The sequence below is a fragment of the Aythya fuligula genome, chromosome 18 (assembly GCF_009819795.1).
Source record: "Aythya fuligula isolate bAytFul2 chromosome 18, bAytFul2.pri, whole genome shotgun sequence".
Taxonomy (NCBI): domain Eukaryota; kingdom Metazoa; phylum Chordata; class Aves; order Anseriformes; family Anatidae; genus Aythya; species Aythya fuligula.
In genome coordinates, this window is record NC_045576.1 from 12,821,003 (window position 1) to 12,847,056 (window position 26,054).

Consider the following 26,054-nt stretch of genomic DNA (forward strand, 5'->3'; position numbering starts at 1 on the left):
CCTTCACAATTAAAGTTCACTGCCTAATCTCACATTTCTCCCCCCTGCTTTTCTAGCACTCATGGTTGCGATGAATTCTGCTGCAAGAAATAGCTAAGCCTGAAGCTCTTCTGGTTCTTTCCTACCACCTCTTCCACTACCTTCCAGAGGCCTAAGCAATCAGTTCTGCTATTTTGAATACCCAGACTCTCCACCCCTCCCTTTTCCACTTCTGCTGTTTCTCCAGGGTTTGTTTTTCCTTTCTTTTGACCCTCATTTGCAGGCAAGGTGTTCGATCTTAACTAATTGCAGGAGTAACAAATGCCTGCTTCCTTTTCACTACTCTATCCTAAATCTTTTGGATTTTACTTGACCTCTCTCATTGCCAAAGACAGAAAGCTTCTCCACTTCAGCTGTCTGGGATAATTGTTTAAAGTCACGTGAGTTCTGTTAATCTATGACACTTCAGGGCTTTTGCCTTTGGCAAAAAAAGTATTTCTTCCCTTCAGGAAGCTGACAGAATACAAAAGCAAAGTAATAGCTTTAGTGCTGACAATTATATCCACCGTTTACCATATGTTCTTGTTCTCTCTTAGGCTATATTGCAGATTCAAGGTTTACTGCACACTATTTCACAATAGCAGTATGTGTTTTTTGTGAGCCTAATTAAGGCTTCAGGGCCAATAAACGGCTATGTTTTGCAGTCATAAGGAAGACTAGCATGGTGTAGAGAAGCTTCTGAGAAACTAACTAAAAAGGGATGCAGGTATCAATTGACAAGAGATTTCCACTTCAGTTTCACAGAGAAGGGCAAATCTTTGACTTCTCAAAATCAGCAATTGCAGTATTTCTTTTTGCATGATGCTGCTATTTTTCCACCTGTCTAGTTAATAGATCACCAAGAAATAACAAGCAATACCAGCGCTAATAAGGTTTTTATTTTTGGCACACTGTTTTCAGTAGCCATTTACATAATGGGTTACAGGGCAGCAGCTCATAATTAGACAATTATGGGAAAAACAAAACAATAACCTTCTGCTTTTCAAATAATAACAACCACAAGAACATTGAGAGAATAAAGGCTATAAGTAAATCTCGAGGAACTTCTATTACTAAACCAGTATCGTCAAGCTTTGCCTAGAGGAGACCATGCACATTTATGTTTATACAGAGAACTTGTACAACTCCTGCTCAGAGAGCTGGAACAGCATTAGTCCTTGCTCCCTCCACACAGCCCATTCAGAACTGCACCATTTTCATTCCAAGCTGAACAGCTGGGTCAGACTTGTTAAACACTTCATTTCAGTGCAGAAATATTGTACCTGTTTGATTAAAGTTTAATCACTCCTTTATTTTTCATTCTAGGTTTTCAACATAACCAAGGCAAAAAGGATTATTTCACTCTGTGTGAGGCTCGCTACAACTGCCAGCAGTAAAACAAGAAGGAAAAAATATATATCAGTCCTCATCATTTTTGTTTTACATGGTGTCATATGCTAGGATGTGCATGGATAGCATGCAGTAGATACAATGAAGTCCCATATTATGCACATATGCCCAGTACATATAGCCACTCCTCAGTATCACATTCTTTGCAGATGTAAGGCACCTTCCCCTTCACACATTACCTGCCTGCCTCCTTCCATTGCCACCTAACACCTGATCATCATACCTAACAACTTAATAGCACGTATACCCATTGCCTATCTAGCACTCTCAATGACCTTGAGGTAGATGCTATTAGTCCCATTTTACAGATGGGGAAACTGAGGTGGTAGCATTAATGGCTTATCCAAAACCACAACAATGGAGCCAGAATTAGAATTTGAGAGTTTCCACTTCAGTCCTGTGGGTGTGTGGTTTGGTTGCATCTAAGGTACTAAAATCATGGCAACAAGAAGCCATGCTTCAAAATAATATTAAAGTCTTCTTTATTATTGTTATTTCTACAGATCCAAATTAGATATGCCAGCAACAGTTTTACCTTTATATCAAGAAATGAGAGATTTCAAATAAAAGTTAGGATTAAAAAAAAATAGAGAATAAGACAAAAAGCCAACCAGTGATCAATTCTGTTTAATTCTAGGAGAGCCGAAGAGAAAAACATTCTTTAGACCAAAAAAAAAAAATAATAAAAGAAGAAAGAAAGGAAGAAAGAAATAAAGAAGAACAAGATTTATTCTGGAAATGCTTTAAGCTGACATTATGTTGTTTGTATTTCAGATTTCACAAAAGAAATACCTTAAAAAACTAAAACCAGTTAACCCAGCCACTATCCACAGAGGGTAGTACAAGCAAAAAACACTAGGTCAGAACCTGAGTGAGGAGTCAGCTGTTCCTCTCACTACAATGTTCCTGTACTAACAGGATACGTCACTGGGGAACGAATACACAAAGAACTGGGGATTAAGCAGTTCTGGGAGGCACAATAATGCCTCCTACTTGGTACCTTGTTGCTATCCTGGTCTCCTCTGTATCATAAGTGTAGCAAGGATTTACTGATTTTGGAAAGGACAGATCCAACACAGCAAAGGCATTTTTTTAAATTGTATTTTATGTAAGTTTCCTTAAAAAAAGGTACTATATCTTAAAATCATGCCAAACTGATAAATTAGCTAAGTTATGTAGGATCTCCCATCTCATTGCCAAGAGAAAAAAATCAATACCCAAGGCTTAAGTGAGCCCTGTGCTAAATAAAATATGCAGGGGCTTTGGGTAGATGCTTGTATGTTTGCCTGAGCTTCAGTTATGGGAGAGCAGGGGTAGGAGGACTTGTACAGTTATCAATGAAGAACTCTCTTCCCCCTGACACTCCAAATGGCTGGTTGGGTGGAGAGACTGGAGGTGGGAGGGAATAAAGGTGAAGCAATAGTAATGCTTTACTATGGTTCTGGTAAAGCATAGAACAGAACCTTGCACAAATATAAACCGAGTACATCTCTAGGGACAGCTCTGCCTGTTTTTATCAGCTCAAGTTAATGCTGTTCAATACAGTTGCATCTGTTGAACCATCCATACCGCCCCCCACTCCTCTCTCTTCTCAAAAGAGAGAATGATGGCAAGAACGCTGCCTTCTACCATTTCCTTTCTGAACAGGGCAGGGTGTGTGTGTGTGTGTGAAAAACAAACAAAAAAACACAACCACGGAACAAAACAAAAAGCACACAAAACCAACCAACCAAAACAAAACAACAAAAAACACCAAATAAACATCAAATAAACAGGCTGTTCCAAAGATGCACTTTGGTTTAAAAAATTGGCAACTTTCCCTTGTAGAATAGATCTACCCCTCCAAAATGGATGTTTTTCTCCGGTACCCATGATAAATTAAAACCAAGCAAGAAGGCTCTGGTTTGACACAATAAATACTTAGAATATATCAAATTTAAAAAAAAAAGAAAAAAGAAAAAAGAAAAAAAAAGAAAAAAAAACACAGTTACAAAAGCCTCAATGGAATTCTCTTTCTGACCTAACTACAGACAGATTCTTCACAGACAACAGGTATCTCCGAAATCAGCTGCAGCTCCCCTCTCTGCTCACTGGGCTTGGTCAACAAGTGCTACCACTTACCCTTTGGAATACTGTTAAGACAAAACAATACAGAGCACAAGAAATCTACTGCTAAATTTGTTTTTCATACTGCCAAAGGTGTAGGAAGCAACCATCAGTGGGGAACCCTCACAGCAGTGCACAGTGACAGAGTCACAGCACTAATGTAACATGGACAGGGATAAAACAAATCATAAAAAGGGAAAAAGGAGAGAGAACCCATAAAAGTTGTGAAAGAAGAGTGAGTGAGTGAGAAAGACCAATCAAATGCAGCTGGACTTCCCAGTTCTGGCAGCAGAGCAGATGAGATGTTGAACAACAGGAAGAGTTCCTTGGGGTCTGTCATAACAAGGAATGTTGTTGGCATTTTCTTCACCATTGACAGTAAGTGAGCAGAACTTAACCCTCTCTGACACTGACACGTGGTTCTGCCAGTGAGCTGTGGATGATCCCAATAATTGATTCAACACCATCTCCCTCCAATAAGGTGCGGTGATCCCCTTCAATGACATGGACAGACACTTTTCCATCACATACCTGTACAGACGCAAAACAGAAAAAAACTTTACATTCTCAATTTACAACAAGCTAACCACCTGGCTGTTTTGGGTTTGTCAGTGTAAGTTACTCATATTTTACACCACTGTCTCTACCAATTTAATTGAAAACATGACCAGTTTTACTCCGATGCATTTTTCATAGATCAGCTACAGGACACTGTTTGGAACTCATGTTTTAAAGCACTGTAATTTGGCAGCCTGACAGGTGACCCACTCAAATATAAGCTGGGCAGGAAGACAACCAATATGATACTGATAGAATAATTTACCTACTATACCAAAGAATGACTGAAGTAGCTACTTCCAATCTCTTAAGAAAACCAAATAACCCTCCATTTATCTTTCTCCCGCCATCCCTATGCCTCTTCTTTTGAGGGCATTATGGAACTTTAAATCACATTTCATAATAGCTTGGAATCAAGAATGAATGCAAGTCAGAAGTCTGAAGGGGCAGAAGGTGCTAGGAGAAGAAAAGTAATTTTGAAAATCTTTTTCTGTACAGATACCAGGAAAGTGTCCACAAAGTGTAACTAAGAAAAAGCTGCCTCTGTTGTCAGAGGGCTGACATTCGCTCTTCAAAGTCTACCCTCATGCAGAAGCCAAACTTTAGGGGTCTACAGTCAAAAAAAAAACAGAGTCTCAAAGTTACTTCTGTTGAGTCACATTCTTCTAGTATCTTTATCATCTATTTAGGTCATGTATCTTTATTGTCTTATTTATTGTCTGTTTAGGGAGCTACAAGAATTAGCTACAGAAAACAGATTATCCAATATAGAGGCTAGACCTCCTTGCTCTTCCTGCCCTGAGACAAATGTATGGAACCAATCAACTTATTTGCTTCTTGAGTCTTTATTTCTTGTTAGAGCATGATAGCTGCAGAATAACTATTTCTTTCAGTTATGTTTCATCTTTCCACCCTTCCGTAAGAATGGTTTTCCATGCTTTCCTTTTATTCTCCCAACTCCTAGGGAAACCTCCACAGCCAACAGGAGGCCTCAAACTGACCTCAGAGAGTCTGTAGTCTCCACCCAGACCTTCTTCATATTCATTGTGAGTCTTCGCCCGCATCAGTGTCACATTCCCATGATACTTTGACTCTGGTATATACTTGTCAGCAGCCTTCAGCTTGTGGTAAAAGGAAGCAGCTGCAAAGCTGAGTGCTTCACGATTGATGTTTTTATGAATCTGAGTTATCAGGTCTGCAGCAGCATTGACACGAGCCTCCAGATCTTTCAAGGGCAAAAGAATCTCCAACAGCTAGAAATATTAACATTTTTTTTTGTTTAAGTCTCAATATCTGGGAATTAATGTACGTTAAAAATAACAAAACAAAACATCCACATCCCTCCTTTGCAATATAAGAAACGAGCATTACCTTATTATATTCAATGCCTGTAAACTGCTGAACAAAGGCACACAATGCTTCTGTCTCCAGTGCAGCCTCATTTCCTTGGGCCAGCTTGGCTCTGTAGCTCTGGAAAAGCAAGCAGTAAAGAGCTATCAAAAGAACTATATACCTGAGCTTGAATGCTAGATAAAAACAATTCTAGAACAAAGGACTTTGAATTAGAAAAGAAGGCAGGGGGAGAAGAAACCAACAAAAAAGTGAAACCTAAGCTTGGTACACAGGAAAGATACCTTGAGGACAGAATAGAAAGCACATCTACAGGTGGCAATTACCAAGAATCTAGGATCTTTCTAGGATCTCCTAGAAAGCACAATTAAAATGGAAAGGAAGGCTTAAGGAGGGTTTCCTAGCACCCCTACATTAGGATCTTGTCTTGAGGGCTCCATACTAATATTATGATTTACCATGGCAAGAGCAGCATTTGTGGGTCAGCCCTAGCCAGTTATTGAAGACCACCCCCCACATGCTTCCACTCTTTAGCCATCCTTAAGCATCCACTATCTATAGCTCTGTCCCAACTTCTCCAGCAAGAAAAGTCTCAGCTTTTCAGATAGTTCATATCTAGAATATTAAGCTCCCAGTAAGTATCCAATCCTCCCTGACGACAGATGATGGTCTCCACACTGAAAATTTTCTTTGCATTTCTTACCTGAGTGTAAGCTGCCACAAAGGAATGAGACCCATCAAAGAGGAATAGACTGTTGAGTGCATGGGAGGCGTTTTGTTGTCCTTGCAGCTGGGAGCACATTTCAAAAGCTACACAGGCACCAAAAGAGTATCCAGCAATGCGGTAAGGTCCTTCAGGCTGTATCTGCTTCATACAGTCAATGTAATAGGATGCCAGACTCTGTATGCTGTCCAACGGAGCAGCTAGAACATGAAAGCAAGTTAGAAACAGTCAGGTGAAACAGACATTAGCAGAGACAATTATGTTTTCATGAACATAGAAACAACCTCATTAGAAACATCCACATTATTTTAAAGGTAATCTTCTAAATCACAGTGAACAAACTATATTACGGACAAGGAACAACAATGCTTCTAGTTTCCAAAGACAGGTAGAACACTAAACCTCGTTTTTCTCCCACATGTTTACCTGCTGGCAGGGACTCAATGAAATATCTAATTTTTCCATTTTCCCCATGCACAAGCTTTTCAATCTAATCTAATACTTCTCATTATCTGGGGTTGTTAGACACAACCTTGTGTGGACTGTAGGTACTGATGCTTGATCCTCTGAGTTTAAGTGTCCAGAAACAAAACTCCTTCTACAAGGGAACTGAAGTTCAAAACGTTAGATTTACAAATTCAAGATACTGAAGAACTGAGATACCTTTTGTGCACTGGAGCCCATAGCACGGCATATGAAGTCTGGAAGCGAGAGTGTAGAAAACTGCAATGGATCCCTCAATGGGGTGAACAAGGAAAAGAGGGCGCTCTGTGCTCTGAACATCATTGAGACGGGTAATCGTTGGCCCTTCTGGATTCACCAGCAAGTTGTTCAAATCTAATTTTGGAGGCTCGCCTGGGCCTGTCTTCAACAGTTGGGATGGTTTCAGCTCTTTGAAGGAAAGCACACCAGAAAAACACAGTTAGATACAGGATCAGAGTCTTGGTCTTGTATCATAACCCTAAAAGAGGTGCTCATGGTTGCCCAAATTAGCCCATTGGCTCACAAAACCAAGGCACAGACATAAGGATCTTTCTACCATCATGTGCTCCGTGGCAACTGTATATGCTTTTAGCTTACAGTAAACATGATGTTATGTCGTTTATTCCTACAGATACACACATACAGCTGCTTAAGAGTATCCATTTAGGCAGATACTATCCAGGCAGCAAGACAGCTTTCACAATCTCTTATGCTCTTCCCCTGGAACTGGTAGACCTAATCCAATGTCAGTGCATTTCACCAATATGTCTGTCAAATAAAAGCTTTTCAGCTATAATAATCTTATTTCATGGCTTGATAGTGGCTTATGTCACCAGAGATGAAAACAATGGGTTGAGTGCTTAGTTATTTGTACTCAGATGACTGGTAGCAACCCTAATTCAGGCACTATACCCTCTGCTGTCCCAGACTTGGAGGAAAGTTCACGAAGTTTGTTGATTGTAAGGAGTCGGATTTCTCTCATGGTCATAATGATGTCGTAGTCTCTCTCCAGTGTCTGGCGCACCTCCACACCCATCAAGGAATCCAGGCCCAAGTCTGCTAATGTGCTGTCAGCATTCAGACTACTCACGTCTCGGACACCTGAGGAAAAAAACAGCAGACAAGTGAAAGATCAATTTCTTTTCAGCTCTAGGCCTCTCTTCTCAGCTTTTCTGTTTTTCTTCAAACCTGAATAAACTTCAGCTACAGAGCAGAATTTACCACTCAGGATCATCTAATGCTTTCAAAAATTACTTCTACAACCCACATCTGGTCATATAGGATCCAGTCTTTAGGGTACGTGTTAAATGTACAGAACTTTATGACAGGGAATACATTAGTCCCAGCTACATAGCTATGAACATTAGCGTTTCAGCTCTATACAAAGTTTAGAGCAGCTACCTAGAGAAATTTCACATACTGAAGACTGTAACTGAAACCACAGTCTTAGGCCTAACACAATCCTAGGTCACGAGATGAGATTGAAACAGTTAGCAGTGGCAATGATGGCTTATTGCAACACTTGATGCTTATCACATTAGAAAAACTGACTTTTCTTCCAGTCTTAATTCCCTCTTCCCCATCAGTTTTGCACTGTTCACATCTCTCATCCTTTCCTTACCCGAAAAAGGCTTTTCATAATAACACCTGTACCCATAGTTTTTCCTCTCCTGCTCCACCTTATCCTGACCCATGTTTCCACCCTTAGGCTTCTCACTTATTTCTCCCTTCATCATCTTCAGCCACTCTCTCCTTCCAAACAAACCCTACAGTGGGTACAATTTCCCAGACACTCCCATACATTTCATATAACTTCTAAAAGCCATGAATGTTTTCTGCAATCAAATTTGGTGTTAGTTACTAGACACAATTCTTTAAGTAACCCTCAGGAGACTGTCTAATTTGAGTGCCTCTTTTGTTAGGAAAGAAAAGATCGGTATACACTTCTGTTTGGAAGGGAGACAACTGAAGTGGGACATAGTAGAATTGGCAGAGATTATTCACTTTCAACGCAAGAACAGGGGACACTGTGGTAAAAGGAAGCAGGTTCAAAACAGACAGACATTGCACTTCTTATAACACATAGTTCAGCTATGGTTCACATGGGATCACACAGAGCTGATAAGAGAATACACTACAAGTTAATTACTAAGAACATAAAAGCCACTTTTTGCAGCGTGGGGAATTCCCAAGCTGAGTGTTTTCAAATCTGGAGTAGCACTCAAGGCATTAATCATATATCTGCTCCCAGAATTTTCCCCTTGGAGGCCGTTCCTATTGATTCTCCACTTGGAGAAAGGCACCAGTCCACTCTAAACAAAACCCAAGGGACTGAAATAAGCGTGCACGTGTACAGAAACACACTATGGGAGATAAGCACACACTCAACAAACTGTATTGTTGGAGACAATGAAAGAGAAGGAGCAACTTAAAGACAAACAAATAATCCCCCAGTCCACTCCCTAGAAACACCACTAGCACAACACGCCCACACCACAGCAATCACAGGGAGATGCTGAACAGAGCACCTGCAACAGCACAACTGCGTTCCAAAAGTGTTGACATGTAGACACTGCCCAGCAGTGCTTGCTCTAGAGACCTGGCAGGATAAGGGAAAATGGACGTTGCACACTGTTCCTATTGGTTTCTCCATTTGGGATGTCATGTTAGGCCAGCCCTAACAAAACCCTGAAGCTCTCTCCAAAAGGGAGAGGACTAAAAGAAAAGAAACAATAAGAGAAAAACAGCTGACTCCAAAGGACAATAAATTAAATAAAAGTTAAGTGGAAAAGATGAATAAAAATACATTTTTTTAAATAAAGGGCAGATGGGGAATCAGAGGTGCATAGCATTGCACTAAACAGACCACTCTAAAAACCACCCACCCCTCTGAAAGCGGACCAGAAGTCACTGGCTGCTGCCCAGTCATAGCTGGGTGGCAGCAGGAGGGAATCAAGCTTTTGGGCGCTATTGGACACAAAATACTGGACCAGATGCACCTCCAGTTTCACCCCATCATGCTGTTCTCAGGTTCTCATGCAAACTGCTGTGGAACTAACCGTATGAACAGTATCCCCATGTCTGCTTCAGCAAAGGATGCTTCTAGAAGCAATCAGAGGATGAGGTACTTTACATCAGCCCCCGCTTTCCTCCAAACAGCAGTTGAAAAACAATATTCCCCTCAGAACATACCGGAGAAATACCACTTCTAGAAAAATCAACTCCAACTATGCAATCGCTAGGCTTTGCATTTACCAATGATGTGAGCAACAGCTTCTACAAGATCCCGTTGATTGCTTCCTTCGCTTTTCACAGAGACCTTCTCTGCTAGGACAAAACTGGACATGACAGGATGAGATTGATTCAGGAAGGTATCAAGCACCTCCAGGCATGAGCTGATTTGCTGGGGAATGGTTCCCCCAATCACAACATCTGTGTTTCCCACTGTCTTCAGGATACCCACATCACCAATGGCTCCCCATTGGATTGCCAGGCCTGTAGGAAAAAAATCAGAAGGAAGAACACACTAGGCAACTAACTAAAACACATGGCAGCAACAAAAGGGAGTTAAAAACAGCTTAAGCAAATGCCTGCATTTCCTTTGTACTGTTAAACAGTCAGTGTTCATTCACGCATGAACGACTAAGGTTAACAGCTAGGATGGGAAGTAGTCTTCAACATTCATTATCATCCTAGAGACAAGTGTACAAATTTCTGGTGAATTGGTTCTCCTCTGGATGTTTGATGGGATAGATTTTTCTGGGCAAGAAATAGTCATCTTACCTGGGAGTCCATCATGATGTCGCTGCTCACAGATGCGCTCCATGGCAGAATTGGCAAAACCATAATTACTTTGCCCAGCATTTCCTCTTCCACAGCTTACAGAGGAAAACACAACAAAATAGTCCAGATCTGGGCACTTCTTACGAGTCACCCTTGGAATGGAGAAGGAGACAAAGAAACCCATCAGAAAAGCCTGCTAACTATGTGTTGCTGTGGAAGGCTAATGTAAGACTAAAATGACTAAGTTTGATCAATTCTGTAACCATAAAACTAGTTCATATTTATCCCTTCTACAGATACATACCAGTCCAGATGAAGGGTGCCCGAATACTTGGCCTTGTTGACCTCCCAGAATAATTCTGGGGTCTGATTTTCAATCATGGCATCTCTAAGGACCTATTGGAAGGGTTTAAAACAAAAACAAAACAAAAAATCAGTATAATCTCCAGTTTAAATTTGCCATGTTTTTTGAGATACGAAAGGATATCACTACACAATGGATTTCTGTAACTTTACAACACAGATGTAGCCTAGATCTCCTCAAATTACAACAAAGCCAACATAGTTTGTGTTAAGTCTACTCTTTTCAGCATTGCCACTGCAGTCTTCAACTATCAAGTTCTGCATAGTGTTTTTCTTGTCCCCAGGAGTTATGGGCAATATTCACCTGATCAAAGAACTAAGCTGGCTGGCTGCATACTGCTGCTTCCCAGGTCAAGGGGTCAGACCCATCAGCCTTTATTTATTCATCAGGTAAGGAAGGGCCAAAGTGCTCTTTGAAACACAAAGAGATAATCTAAAACCTGAACTGCCCTCAGTACAAAAGCCACTTTAATGGCTGCTGTCTCTTAAAAGTCCTAATTATTTTTGGCACTTACCACAGCCAAATTAAAGATGCCCCCAACTGGTCCAAGCCGCAAAGCTTCTTCTATCAATAGCTGTGTTCCTTCTAGTGTTCCAATATCACTAGTAGATACCAACACTTGGATTCCCAGTGCCTTCCATTCTCTAACGCATTTAGCCTGGTAGCCTACCAAAAAAAAAACAAAGCCACAGTGAACAATGTCTACGATGAAGCATTCAGACCATTAAGCTTTTATTAGTGGGCTTCCTACAATTTTCTGACTAGATAGGGACCGAATAGCTAAATAAGTCCCAATTAAGCTACAAAAGGAAAACTGAACAAAACCTGAATAGTAGATAGAAATCACTTGAGTTTCAGAAGTATCCTAAACAGATCAAAATGTGGACAAGGGATTTGGAAGAACATTTGGAGGATAGGGTGCAACACTGAAGTGAAATAAACCTAAGAATTTGCATAATGAGACAGTAGAGTGGCTAGATTAGAGCAAGACAACCATCAGTAGTGGCACAACCAAAACTTGAAAAGTACAAAAGGATTTGATCTGTATGTTTGCATAAGTGGTACAATTGTTAACTTGCCAATAGAAAGAAGAAAGCTGTAAACACAGAAAGAAGTTATGGCTGAATTTGTATAAGGAAACATTTAAGACTACCACTGATAAGAAATCTTGGTACTGAGACTGTAATCAACCTAATGGCTCAAAACTGAGTAATAAAACTAACTGGTGTTACCAGACAGTAGGGCACATCTTTCTAGATGAGTTATCTGAAGGAGCAGAAGCAAGCATCCACACTGAGAACTTGAGATAGAGAGTATCTTTAGTAAGGTGTTTACAGGTCTTTTCTTGTGGCATGCAAGCCACCATGCTACAGCTATTGGACAAGGCAACGAGGTAGCTGGATACAGACATTATAGAGGGGGTAAGGGTAAAAGCTACAGAAAAAATCCTGGGTAAGGAAGAAGAAGGCAAACATGGATTGATAGAATTAAGAAGTATACAAAAGAAGAAAGAAGCAGTAGTAAAAAAAGAGGCAGACTTAAAAGATACTTCTTCCTTTAGAATGAAGGGGATGACAGCTTCTTGAAAGTGAGAGAATATACACATGAGAGGAGGGAAAAGAGTGATCAAGACATTCCTATTTGTTGATAAGACACTTAAAATGGAATGTAACAATAAACTGAGGTCAGCTGAAAGGCAGTTACGTTCCCCATCCTTTATGGTTTTTGCTTACCAGTTCGTATGCCAGAACGAGATGTCAGGACAAGCTTCTGTGCTCCTCTCTCAATTAGCCACTGTGCCAACTCAAGCCCAAATCCTCCTAGGCCCCCTGTGATGATGTAAGACTTGGTCGGTGGACAGGAAGTTCGGGAGATGGCAGAGAGTTTGACTGGTTCAGACCTTCTTAAAGGATATTGCTTCTCCTCTTCTTGGACCTTCCACAGCAAAACAAAACCAAATAAAAACACCAAAAACCAAGTTAAGTTTGGATACACAAACATTTCCTGTCTTTCCACATACAGTTATGCTCCTCCTATCAACTGGGAGTCAAACTTGTAGACTGAGTGACAGACTTGACAACGTTACATACATTCTAGTGTCAGTAGCAAAAGCTGTAAACCTGTGCTGTTTTGGTTACACAACTTCAAGTCAAACTGGATCAGAATATCCCATATAGTACCTACAGAGGATTACAGATGCAACAGAGAATCAAAAAAATTATTACGCCCTTACCTTTATCATAACTTTGCCAATGTGTTTTCCCTGTGCCATGAACCTGAAGGCAGCTTCTACCTCGTCTTTGTTGAAGACTGTACTTCTCAGGGGCTTTACCACACCATTTTCTATGCCTTTTGTCAACAGCTTTGATACTACTTCCCACTCTTCGTTTGCTTCTCCAAAGATTGAATCCAGTAGGATCCCATGAAATGACACATTCTTGAGGAAAAGAGCCATTCCTGGAAAAAGCAACTTTGTTATTACCTGATGCTGCTGCCATTTTAAAATGGAGTCTATCTTCTGCTTCACAAATGTTTTTGTGTAGCTTGGTAGTGTAAAACTGAAGAGTAAAGCAGTCATTAGTTGCTAGAATCCCATGTTTTTCAAAACACATTCTTGCATATACTCTCTTAAAGCTATATTAATTAGGTTGTAATATTACAAGTAGACCAGTTTAACAGAAACCCCACCTATAAAAACAGTTTCAAAATAACAAGCTAATACATGGTCAGTCTGATATTAAAAAAGACGTTTTGTGTATAGTGCCATCTGAGTCAGAAGTCACAGAGGAACTGGAATCCCATATACATCCCGTCCTTCTCCAGCAGGAAACTCTTCTCCATACAAAGCTTTCACTGATGCTATAGTCTTTTGAAATTTAGTTAGAATTAAAAAGTATACTGTCAACACTTGTTATATGCAATTGTTCTCCAAGAGAACATTCTGGTCACTTTTCACTAACACATCACATTGCAATATTTGAATTTGTTTTTTGGTCCAAGAGAAATGGATCCATCTTGCCCCTTCGCCATCAAAATGGTGCAGATATGTAGTGAAACAACAAAATAAAGTTCCCTCAGATCAAGTTATTTGTAATTTTCTGAAAGAAAAATCCAATTACTTTCATTCTACAAATGATCAAGTTTACCCAGAACAGAGGGCAAAACTTCATCTTGTGTAGATATGTACTTCACGTGTGGTGTGGTCAACATGCTGGAGGGAAGGGATGGGTGGTGAATGGAGAGCAGCCCTGGGAAGAAGGACCTGGGGGTGCTGGTTGATGAAAAACTCAGTATCAGCCAGCAATGTACTCCTGCAGTTGTACTGTTGACATGTACTGTTGACAGCTAACCATATCCTGAGCTGTATCACAAGAAGCATGGCTAGCAGATCAAAGGAGGTGATTCTCCCTCTCTGTTCCAATCTCTTGAGACCCCAGCTGGAGCACTGTGTTCAGCTCTGGAGCTCCCAACATAAGAAGGAAATGGATGTGCTGGTGGAGGTCCAGAAGAGGGCCATGAGTATGATCAAAGGGCTAAAACACCCCTCTTATGAGGACAGGCTGAGAGAGTTGGGATTGTTCAGCCTGGAGAAGAGAAGGCTCTGGGGAGACCCTATAGTGGCTTTCCAGTACCTAATGGGGGACTACAGGAAAGCTGGAAAGAGACTCTTTATCAGGGAATGTAGTAACAGCACAAGGGGTAATGGCTTTCAACAAAAAGAGAGTAGGCTTTAGTTTAGATATTACGAAGAAATTCTTCACTATGGGGGTGCTGAGGTACTGGAACAGATTGCCCAGAGAAGCTGTGGATGCCCCATCCCTGAAGTGTTCATGGCTAGGTTGGACAGGGTTTTGACAACCTCATCTAGTGGAAGGTGCCCCTAACCATGACAGGGTGATTGGAACTCCATTATCTTTAAGGTCCCTTCTTACCCAAACCGTTCTATGGTTCTGTGATTCTATGATTTGCTACTTCTACAGTGCACTAATCTACTACAAATAGACACGTTTCATCCCAATAAGTTTATAAATCTTGTCTAACAGATCTAAGAAATTTAAAAACTAAGAGACAGTGGTAAACTGGTAAACTGTGTCATGTGAAGCAAAAGCTGCTTCTTACTACCTTCCAAGCCAAACTCTTTGTGGGCAACACATCCTACATTGATTATAAAGAAACACTTCAGGAAAGATCACTCACTTATTTTGCATGTTTTATGAAGGCTTCTAGAAAAATGCTGAATGCTTCTCCAATAAGGTATTCATGGAAAAGGCTAGAGAAATTGTTAGTGATAGAAGCAATGCAAATTTTGCAGTGATGTATTTAACATATGGCTTGTAAAGCCAAGGCAAAATTCCTATTTATGAAATAAATGTTTCAGCTAAAAAGCTTTTTCTAAATTTGAAGATTAGCCTGCGTTACGATAGTAAGTAGGTTGTGCTGTCATGCTTGCTTAAACGTAACAAAAGGTATTTCCTGATGCCTCATCTTACCAAGTTGACTGTTGTTAGATAGATCAAATTTGCCTATTTCCAAAAAGCGCCCATGTTGAGCAAGACAACGCAAACTGGCTTGGAGCTTTTCTTCTGCCAAGGAATTCAGCACAAGGTTGACACCTGCAATGAAAGAAGAAGCAACATCATTAAACTCAACTCTGTGGAGAGCCTACCCCTGTTTTATAGTGATCCCTTTTGTCTTCAGAAAGTGCAACTATTTAATGTGGCACAGCTAACTAAAGAAGGAAAAATAATTTTGAGTTCAAACCTTTTCCGTTGGTAACTCGTAATACATGTTGCTCAAAGGTAGTATTTCGGGAGCTGGCAAAGCTATTAGCATCCAGCTGTGGGAACCTTGCTTGGAGGTATTGGCGTTTCTCAGCAGAGCCTAGAAGTACAAGAGAAGTAGATGACTGAATGATGTCAGTACTTTTATGTTAATTCTTTATTGATGAAAACAATCCATTTTTATCTTTGAGGTCTCAAGAAAAGATTTGCAGTCTAAGCAGCCACCAAGCAGGTGGTTCAAAGCTCTCAGGCTCTCACGGTGTCAAATGTTAGGACAGAGACTACTCATTTATGGGACACAGAAATGACCAGAAATAGATGAAGCCTTACAATAGACATTCTTTGATCACATCACTGAATTTAAAACGAAGCAATTTTGTTCTCCCATACTTCTGAATTACATAATATACAGAAGGTAGACAATTTTTCTGTGCTGTGAAAATTTCTAGCATATAGTCAGTAGTTGGTTTTGCTATGTATCCCTTCCTCAGACTAGAAACTAGGTCAAGGTAGCAGTAGATCATGCTTGGGAGAAAAAAATGTGTACGTAAATATAAGTGTGTACACATATAACAAAAAATATGTAGGAGTGTACATACACACACATATACATTTAATAAAACTGGATTCTCAGTACCCACCTACAGTAGTAAACACACGGCAGCCCATGCTCAGGGCAATGGCAATGGCTGCTTGGCCCACACCTCCTGAGCCAGAGTGAATAAGGATACTCTCACCCTTCTTCATACCACCTCGAACCACCAAGGCGTAATAAGCAGTGGCATAAACCACAGGCACCGAAGCTGCTTCTTCCAGAGTCCTAAGAAGCAAAGTGAAGGGGAGAAGAGATCTTTACCCTTGGAAGCCTCCCAGATTCTCCTGATGAAGTTTGCTTTTCAGCAATAGGAAGGTTAAACTGCCAAGATAGACCAAAGAGTATAAACGGTTCTCAACAATACGATAGATTACCACAGTGGCCAAGCACAGCTAAGGGCTTTATTATTCTACAGAAGTATTTCAGTAACTCACCAGTAACATAATCAACACCAAAAACCTTTGCATATACCAAAACATAAGGAGCTAAAAGACCAAGGAAGAGATGAAAAACTAGTACAGACCACTGCAGAAAAACAAAACAAAAACAAACAAAAAACCCACAATGCTCAGCTCCTGCAGCAAATCAGATGACTGAGCCAAATCCTACTCAGGAGACTATACCTCTATTATCATTTCCCGGAGTAGAATCTACTTATTATGCAGTCCTGTGGTCAGATCAGGGTTGTCATTAGCCTCAGGCAGCAAGGCAAATCTTACCCACATACATGAAACAGAAAACATAAGATGACCTACCAGTTTTTAGGGACTTCCCATAGAAACCTCTTGTTACAGTCTACCACTGTTGCCAGCCCTTTTGCTGACACCAATCCCATCACCCTTCTTCCAGCCATGTCCCGTCCTGAGAACTCCATGCCCAGCATGCACTGCTGTGAAGCCCAGTTACCTGAAAGAAGGTAAACATCTTTTACAAATGAAAACTTCTCTTTTAAAATCTTTTCGTAGAGAATTTACTGAAATAGTACTCCCTGAAAGCTGGAACCCTAGAGACAGAAAAAATGCTAAGATTTGTCTATTATGTACTCAGTACATAAGCCACCACAGTTAATCTCTCATTCTTAAGAACAAGAATAGCAGAAAACAACATGGTCTCATTAAATTTCACTCTCTGTCCTCGATCATATTGCTTTAGTTTCCAGCTTGCATCTGAGAAGCTTCACTGAAACATCCTGTTTCAATGACCCTTTTTTTGCTCTGTAAATAAGAACGATACATAAACTAGAAAGGGTGATTACAGAGAAAACAGGTTTACTGCTAAACCTTTGTTTCTGTGAACACACACTTTAGGAAGAGACTAATTTCAGTCACGAAGGAAAACACAGCCCTAGTCAAAGTCACTCATAAAAGTCTCCAAACATATTTTTTACTTTGTTTAAATGAAGCTTCAAAACCATTTCACAGACATTACATTAATCCTTAACTCCCTACCACACAAGATGATAATCTACATTTCATATACAGCAGATACCTCACCTTGTGTTTTTCTCCCCTAAAAGCAAAACATGGCCAGCAGTATGGCAGCATGAAACTTCAACATTCTCAACTTGGTATGTACCTTACCCATCTCTGGAACCTCCAAAATTTCACCTCATGCTTGGTATCTATGCGATGGGGCTAATGTTTCCTTCACAGCATTTTACCAATTCTGCTGTGTGAAAAATGGGGCTATAAGTGGAAGTAGAACATGCAAGTTTTTGGTGCATAGTCCTGAAGTATGGCTATACTTCCTTTTAAAAAGTGTACTTTCTTGCTAAACAAAAGTTGATACATACTTTATCCGTTGCATAAATAAAATTAATGAAGTTATGTGAATAAATTCTATCATAGTAATATATGAATATTTTTTCTTCTAGTGTAATTTTAGCTTACCAGGGATAGCATCTGGAGAAAGCTTTCCTGTGGCCAGCATAATGTCCCGGAAATTAAGAGATGCATAATAGACTTTACAGAGCTGAACATCTGGATTAGTTGTGTAGAAGTGCTGAAGGGGGGAAACAATCCAATGAAGGGATGAGAGATCTCCACGTGTCAACGCATTGACGTAGGCATATTCTGTCAACTCCTGAGGTTGTCCTGCAGAAGGAAGAACAGATTAACTTTATAACTTTATACACATTAACACACTTTCCAGAGTGAGTAAACTCCATGTGTAATTGCTGCCTTTTCCTCTATTTGCTCTCCCCACAAAGCTCTTACTTACCCTGCAATTCTGCCTATACCCTAAATACTTTATCCTTCTTCCTGGTACCAGAGCATGCTACTATTCAGTCTGAGCTAGAAAGGAAGAATTCCAAATTATCCACTTATTAAATAATAAGAAAAAATGTGGGAACAATAGCTACTCATAGTCTATGAAAGTCCATTCATATTCTATTATTTTAAGCTCTACAAGTGACCCTTAAACCTCAAAGCAGTTACCTTGCTGCAATGGGAGATGCCTGAAGGAGCCCCACTTTCCATCGCGATACACATTCATCACCAGATCTCTCTGAACAATCTCCTGCATCTCCAGAGAAGAAAGACTAATGGATGGGACAGCTGATGAAGGGTTCAAGTTGGAAACGAACACACACCTAGAAGCCAAGAGTTGTCATTATGTTAGTTTTGGTGTAAGACTGAAAAGAATCTAAGAGAAAAACATCTCTTCTCCAACTGTGACTCAAGGGCATGCTTTTGTACCTGATTCTGTAGCCTTCTGCTTCCAGGCGAAGACAGTTCACCATGCCCAAAATTCCTGAGTTCCCACAACTGGTGGCAGTCAACCACACAGGCTGCTCCGATTGGTCGGCCAAGATCTCCTACAAGACAAACCCCAGACTGTTTTGCCTGGAACCTCAGAAAGGAAACACCCCTTGTATCCTTAAGGCAGAGATGAATCAATTGTACTTTAAGAAAAGCAACTGAACAAATACATACTCTTTTTTTTCCCCCCACAACCCCAATACTGCTAAATATCTCATTAAGAAAGTGTAATGATTTGGAAAGCCAAATGTCCAAAACACAGGAATTCTCACCTTTAAGGATTCAACCCACTTATAATGGGTCTCATCTATTGGGAGAAAAATGGGTGTTTTGGCAGGGGATTGCCGGCGACACAGGAAAATAACCGAGCCAAAGAAAGATCTCTTCATTGCAATCACATTCAGTGAGGCCTTGCTGAATAAGCCTTCCCATTGTGCCTGTCAAATCACATACAACAACAATTAAAGTTTGTGATGTTTCTTTTAAATCAATTAAAACTACAAACCACCATCTATACTCCTTGCTGAGTCTCCCTGAAGACTGCCTCACTGGGAACAATAGGCCCTGTCCTCTGTTTTCTTGCTTTTGCTGGAAATTTTGGTGTTAGCTCTGTACTGTCTCAGTATAAATACGTATTTGTTTAACGTAGCAGTATTTCATCCATGTCTAGACTATTCCTTCTTCCCTAAAATCCCTAAAATATCCTCTGAATGCAGTAGTACAAAGCCCTGGTTAGGCAACTTGCCTTACTATACTATGAGATATGCAAAAAACAGCAGTAACCATGTTGTCACATCCCATACAGGATTTGAATGTGCCTAAAATTTAATTTCAGCAGTCTAAGAAAGGCACATCTTCAGGGACAAAAAGAATGTACAAATCCCAGCAGAGAAAATAACAAAAAGGGAAAACACTGAGTTTATATATTACTAATTTAGGTTGTGTAAGCCCTATCTGCAATAGAAAAAGTGGGACAGAGGAAGCACAAGAAGAAACCACAAATCACCTAAATTCTTCAATCCTGTGAGAGGGAAGGGAAAAGCCTGGAAGCAACAAACTTGTAGCAGGGAAGGAGCACCTATCTGCTTAAATTACATCGGAACAACACTTCAGAAAAACAAGAGAACGAAAACACATGCGTGGTATGTGCAGGAGCACTGAGGCTCTACAATTTTAATCATATAAAGGTGACTACAAGCTACATAAAACAGCAGGATGCTTTGACAGTGTGGTATGTGATATCAAGGACTATGGAAAGTTTTCTGGACAGGGACATTGTAATAACTCTAAGACCCATTCTTGCCTCCATATCGTATTGAGTGGGGCTACATCTGGCTGGCCACTGGCCAATAGTGGTGTTCCCCAGGGCTCGATTCCAGGGCCAGTTCTGTTCAACATTTTCATCAGCAATTTGGATCCAGGAGTTGAATGGTTGAATGCATCCTCAGCAAGTTTACTGATGATACTAAACTGGGAAGTGTGGTTGACTCCCCTGAGGGACAAGAGGCCTTGCATAATGTTCTGGACAGACAGAAGCACTGGGCAGTTCCCCCTCCTGTTTATATGCTTCCTTCAAGTACTGGAAGGCTGCAATGAGGTCTCCCTGGAGCTTTCTCTTCTCTAAGCTGAACAAGCTTCCCTCAACCTTTCTTCAGAGAAGAGGTGCTCTAGCCCTCTGATCATCTTAGTGGCCCTCCTCTGTACTCATTCCAAGTGCTCCACATCCTTCGTGTGCTGGGGGCCCCAGGCCTGCACGCAATATTCCAGGTAGGGTCTCGCAAGACCAGAGTAGAGGTGGACAATCACCTCTCTCCCCCTGCTGGCCACCCCTTTTTTAATGCAGCCCAGCACAGTTGGCCTTCCGGGCTGCAAGTGTGTGCTTAACTATTATGTACAGTCTAACTTCCTTTTCGATATTAGAGCTGGAGGAATGATATTCTGACACTGAAGCCTTTTAAGATCCTACAGTGAAAAAGCTGTACCCTCTAGCCCAACAATGCATCGTGTTATTTTAGCTATAACTGAGTTGTCCTGGCTAGTGCCTTCCTAGAGATTATATAGATATACGCACGACAATGACTAATTTTTAATGCATAAAGAAAGGCATTCCCGATTGACTTAGTTGTTTACTCTTCCAATCTAATCTGTGGCAACTGACAACTCTTTTCTTCTGAAGTAGTATTCCTTAAACATATTTTTACAGAGAGCCTCAATGGAAATCAACATCTACTCAATATTCACCACTAGAAAATATGCAAGCAGCAGACTCCAGACTAACCACTGAGAAAACATTTGTCCTTCCAGGATATTTACCTGAGACAGGAAGCTATGCTTCTGCTGTAGGTCTGGGATTGTAAGGAAGCTGACAATTTCTCCAAGAGTTTCTCCTTGAAGAAGGGTGTGTAGCAAAACAAACCCTCCTTCTTTCACTGCAGCTGCCAAATTACAGACAATTTTAGTGGTGTTCCCTAGGACATTTGTTGAACAGTTGTATACCACCAGGTCAGCATTGGTCAGGTTTCCAGAAGGAGGGTAAGATGGATCCCACTGGCTAAAAGAAATTCCAGCATCTTGTAGCTCTGTTTCATTAGCTGAAAGAGCTTCAAGGGAGCAATCGGTGGCAATGTAGTCCAGGTGCAATAGGGGTTGAGTATTCAGAATACTCGTGACACGAGAGAACAGATGTCCATTTCCTGCAAGAGCCTGTTAGAAAAGAAAGGAATTGGAAATGGAAAACCAAGCTGAAATATGAATGATATTCAGAATTGTAACTGGAATAATAGAAGTATGTGATCAGGTTACTGGGAGGCATGGAAACACAACTATGATTTCATCCCAGGCTTCCAGCTAACCTCCACTATCTTCATCCTGTGACTGGTCATGTTCTCCAGTGCCACATCCAGGCAAGTCTTCAACTCTGAAGAATCTAGCAAGCCATTGAGAAGAGGGTCATCCTGGAAGTGCATTTTCTCTTGAGTCACTATCTGTTCCAGCTCAGAATGTAGGTTTCCATTCAGTTCCAGATGGCAGATTTCAGCAAGGATATGCTGCAGGCCCTTCTGCATGGGTGAGGACCCTGCAGCAGCCCCTGCAGTTTCTAGGCCGTGGATGATCAATTTGACACCATGCACAGCCACTTTAGCCTGTAAGTTCTTGATCAGACCTATGGAGTAGAAGACAAAATGAAAGGAGGAGTCAGATTTTCGAAACATTTTTCTTTTCCTCTTTCTGAAGAGATTGTCCCCTCCCTCATTTGCTATACCAGGTGATCACCACTGATCAAGTCATAGTCTTATATCATCAGCCTAGCCACAAAGACATAGTGCATTATTCTGTGCTTTCCCATAATTACAGATTATACAGTAGCTGCAGCCTCAAAACAAGTAAGGCTTGTGCCAAGACAATATAAACCACCGAGACTACCCGGGGTAAAGCTGCAACTCAAAGAGGGCAACTAACAGAAAATCTGTGATTGATAGGAGCTTTAGAGAGTTGACAAGGAAAGTTGTATTTTTCCACAACTACAAAAGTGAGTAGAAGATTTTCACTTTACAATTGAATGGAAAATTGCTGATTTTGACTGAGATCAGCAACAGCATTAACAAAAATAAATAAATAAATAAATAAAATTCCACTACAAATAAAAACTTTGGCCACAGTATCCGGACAGGAGGATATACTGAAGAAAAAAAAGGAAATAAAATCTTTAAAACTTATTGCCAAATCAAAGGATGAGCATGAAGTCACTTTACCAACATAGAATATTAAAAATGACATCTCAAGGTATAGCAAAGACCTCAAAAAACAACCCACAAACCCAAAATAAAGAAAACTTGCACTCAATTCCTCCCTGCCTCCTTTGACAGAGATACAAGAAGGCAAGGAGCTAGGCACAGAAGATGTCTCTCCATCCAGAGAGCATTAAACTAGGCTACTGGTTTCACAATAGTCTAAGCTGCTTTTATTCTATTCTTGTGGCAAATGTGAACTTTCTTTAGCATATCTCACTAAAACACTTTCTTGTGCCCACATATAAATGGGAGCAGACGTGTTACCTTCCCCATCTTGGCAGTTCACAGGAAAAACAAAACAAAGCAAGCTAAGAAAGCCAAAGACTTGATGAAGTAGGCTTTCTTATCAGTTTTTGAAGTAAGCAGACTGGATTTCTCCATGAGGAAGCTGATTTCTGCCTCTCTGCTTACAGGAAAGGTTGTGCTATTTGACACACTGCCCCTTAAAGAAGTGGAGATGCCCCCACCTGCTGGCTTTACTCGTACTTGCGTTCCTGAGGTACCTCAGGCAAAAGTAGTTTTTAAGCTTCTAACAAGTGTGTGGACATAGGACTCCTGCTGAAGTTTTGTACAGAGACCAACACTCAATTTCTTAAGTGCTCTAAGGATTGAAGTAGTATGAACAGTTTCTTTCAGTTCTGGCAAGCTGGAAGATTCCTCTAATGTGAAAACGAACCAACCCCACTCTACCTTTACAGTGCTCCAGATAGGCACGAAGCTGGGCACTGGAAGACAAACAGTTACTCTCAATATAGGGAACAAAGCAGTATTTTTCCAGGGTGGGAGGGATTCGTTCCTGTTGTCGTCGTGGTGCCACAGAAGCATGAAGACCATTAATCTGAACACCTCCTGCTTTGAGGCTGTTAAGACAGTGGTCAACAACAACATCTAAAGCTGAAAGACAAGAAACAAACATAAGCTTGCATCAAACTCTATAAGCATTTTCTTCAAGGTGATCAGATGAACAGTGAGTGCTATATCAGACCATTACAAAGGGTGCTGTAGAATAACTTGGAGAGTAAGAAGGCCCCTAAAGTACATCCTACTTCTAAGAAAGTCAAACATTCATACACACAGCACTCAAAGGAACTTGTAAAAGCCCAAAGACAAAAGACATTACCTTCTACATTGTCCTGGTACTGGCACACATGCTCTGGATGCAGCACTGGGTCAATATACACTGAGCGAATCCTGGTGGGTAAGCGTAGACTGCGCCCAGTCTCAGCTAAGACTATCATGTGTAGTAAGGTGTCAAGGAAGGTCACCCAGTTTCCATTCCACAGAACTTTCCCTGCACTTCCTGCAGAAGAAGAGAGAGTGGAAACCTCACTGTAATTTTGTCATTCAGCAGATGTGGGAAGTCGTTACATAACTACAAAGTCTGTTGCATGCACCCAGCTTCCCTTGTTAACTCCAGTAATCAGTTTTACATTGGACATAACAGCTTTCCCAGTGCCCTGTTAGAACACTTAGATGTTCTCTGTTACCACACTAAAAAGCATAATTACTCCACAAAGCATAGTCAAGTGGACCACTAATACAAAGTGAACTAAAAGATAAAATATTCATCATTACAATAACCACATTGATCATTCTTCTATAGAAAGTAAATTCACCTTCACTGTTGCATTCCAGAACACCCTGGAAAGTTGGTCCATAATTATATCCACGAAGATGCAGCTCTTGGTAAATGTCTTCCTTCAAGAGGCCAGACTTTGAGCTTGTGTCTAAGTGAGTCTGAAATGCAGCTAGCTGGTTATGAAAGTTCTTCAGAGCATCGTTTTCTAGGAGGTTAATCTTCCCTGATGGGCACAGTGGCAAGAATAAGAATCATCAGTGTTCATACATAATGGATTTGAGTAGGTCAGGGCACACACACACACTTCATTCACTTACCACTCACAGCCAAATTCCCATTCCCTGACACTTCAAAGCAGTGGGAAGCAGGCATGATTCGAACTTCCAACTGCACTGATCCTGCAAGAAACATTGAGGAAGACAGGGCTGCAAGGTCAGTTACTGCCTCCATTCTGCAGCATCATTTCCAGACTCATTCCACACAACATGGAGTAAAGGTGACTGTATGTGTTACTTGACTGAACAATCAGTAATTTCATACAGACATGTTGCACTCCCACTCTTACCTGTCCCGTTCTCCACCCCCCCCCCCCCCCCCAAGTTCCTCTCACTTTCCCTTTGCATTTCTTTCCTTACGCTCCTTTAATTGTTGCAATTGTGACAGTACCACGCACTCACCCTTTTTGGGAAGGATAGTTGCCTGATGGATTGTAACTTCTTCAAACATAACAGCTGTTTGTTCCATGGCCATGCCAAGAGACCGTGCCAGAGATCGCCAAGCCAGCACAAGGTACCCAGTTGCTGGGTAGAGGATTCTACCATCAATGCAATGACCAACCAGGTAATGGTCAGGAGAGTCAGGACTCACGTCTGTGACAGAATAAAGAGCAGAATAAAAATAAAAAAAAACTCACAAATAAAGAGATCTTTTGCCTTAAGTTTCTTTAAGAGGATGTAGTGTTTTTCCCAGCAATCCTGATTGGCAACATGCCAATCTTAAGACTGTCAGTCTGAATCAAGACAATTTCCTCCTCTGTTCATATTCTTTCACCCCATTTCAGAAGTAGATCCAGTCTCTTTGAAAATGAATAAATAAAAATATATGAAGTTTCAAAAGATGACTTCAAGGATGCTGTGCTTTGAGTGTCCTTTTCCTAGTTTTATAAAAAAATGTAGAGATAAAGTAGGAAAACAAACAAAACCAACTGACAAACATACCAATATTGTAGACTGAAGCAGATGTAGAGCCTTTGGAGCCTGATGGAAAGTCTTCAGCTTTTGGAACATCCCAGTCCTGGCTGTGGTCCCATTTGATATATGGAGAAATAAGGGGTGTTCCAACAGGGACAGGGTATTCCACAGATGGGAACATGTTGTTTCCAAGAACATTTATCCTAGGAAGACAAACAGGATCATGACTATTGGAGGGGAAAAAGAAAAAAGGAAAAAAAAAAAAAAAAGAAAATTGACCGTAATACATAAAGGTCATATAGTAACTGTTCCTGGGCTCCACGTCTGAGACTTCTCCAGGAGTTCCATGAACATTTACTATAACCAAATTCTAATTCTAACAGTCTATGAGATGCAAAGTTTACTTTCTATGAGCCAGTTCCAGGCTCCTAGGCCCCAAGAAACGGATTCCTTCTCTTTGAAAAGCACCTCCCCAGCCCAAACAATCTCTAACCTGTGGAAATACTTCCTAAATGAGCATATAAAATACGTAAAGCATAGGTGTAAATCCCATTTTTCCC

At 40.7% G+C, this 26,054-nt stretch overlaps 1 protein-coding gene across 1 annotated transcript in view; it reads right to left on the minus strand.

Moving 5' to 3' along the window:
• Positions 1–3,148: 3,148 nt before the first annotated feature.
• Positions 3,149–26,054, minus strand: part of FASN (fatty acid synthase) — a 44,311-nt gene continuing 21,405 nt past the window's right edge. The window contains exons 16-43 of the mRNA XM_032199722.1: positions 25,522–25,697; positions 24,982–25,173; positions 24,622–24,702; positions 24,342–24,527; positions 23,846–24,025; positions 23,416–23,619; positions 21,787–22,097; positions 21,248–21,637; positions 19,207–19,371; positions 18,872–18,990; positions 18,611–18,765; positions 18,062–18,265; positions 16,928–17,078; positions 16,219–16,397; positions 15,558–15,677; positions 15,287–15,409; positions 13,030–13,253; positions 12,530–12,731; positions 11,311–11,462; positions 10,737–10,828; positions 10,433–10,584; positions 9,905–10,144; positions 7,562–7,750; positions 6,830–7,057; positions 6,146–6,366; positions 5,464–5,562; positions 5,094–5,345; positions 3,149–4,065 (exon numbers count right to left, since the gene is read on the minus strand). Of these exons, the coding sequence (XP_032055613.1) occupies positions 3,928–4,065; positions 5,094–5,345; positions 5,464–5,562; positions 6,146–6,366; positions 6,830–7,057; positions 7,562–7,750; positions 9,905–10,144; positions 10,433–10,584; positions 10,737–10,828; positions 11,311–11,462; positions 12,530–12,731; positions 13,030–13,253; positions 15,287–15,409; positions 15,558–15,677; positions 16,219–16,397; positions 16,928–17,078; positions 18,062–18,265; positions 18,611–18,765; positions 18,872–18,990; positions 19,207–19,371; positions 21,248–21,637; positions 21,787–22,097; positions 23,416–23,619; positions 23,846–24,025; positions 24,342–24,527; positions 24,622–24,702; positions 24,982–25,173; positions 25,522–25,697 (5,125 nt within the window). The 3' untranslated portion in view covers positions 3,149–3,927. The remainder of the gene's footprint in view (positions 4,066–5,093; positions 5,346–5,463; positions 5,563–6,145; positions 6,367–6,829; positions 7,058–7,561; positions 7,751–9,904; positions 10,145–10,432; positions 10,585–10,736; positions 10,829–11,310; positions 11,463–12,529; positions 12,732–13,029; positions 13,254–15,286; positions 15,410–15,557; positions 15,678–16,218; positions 16,398–16,927; positions 17,079–18,061; positions 18,266–18,610; positions 18,766–18,871; positions 18,991–19,206; positions 19,372–21,247; positions 21,638–21,786; positions 22,098–23,415; positions 23,620–23,845; positions 24,026–24,341; positions 24,528–24,621; positions 24,703–24,981; positions 25,174–25,521; positions 25,698–26,054) is intronic.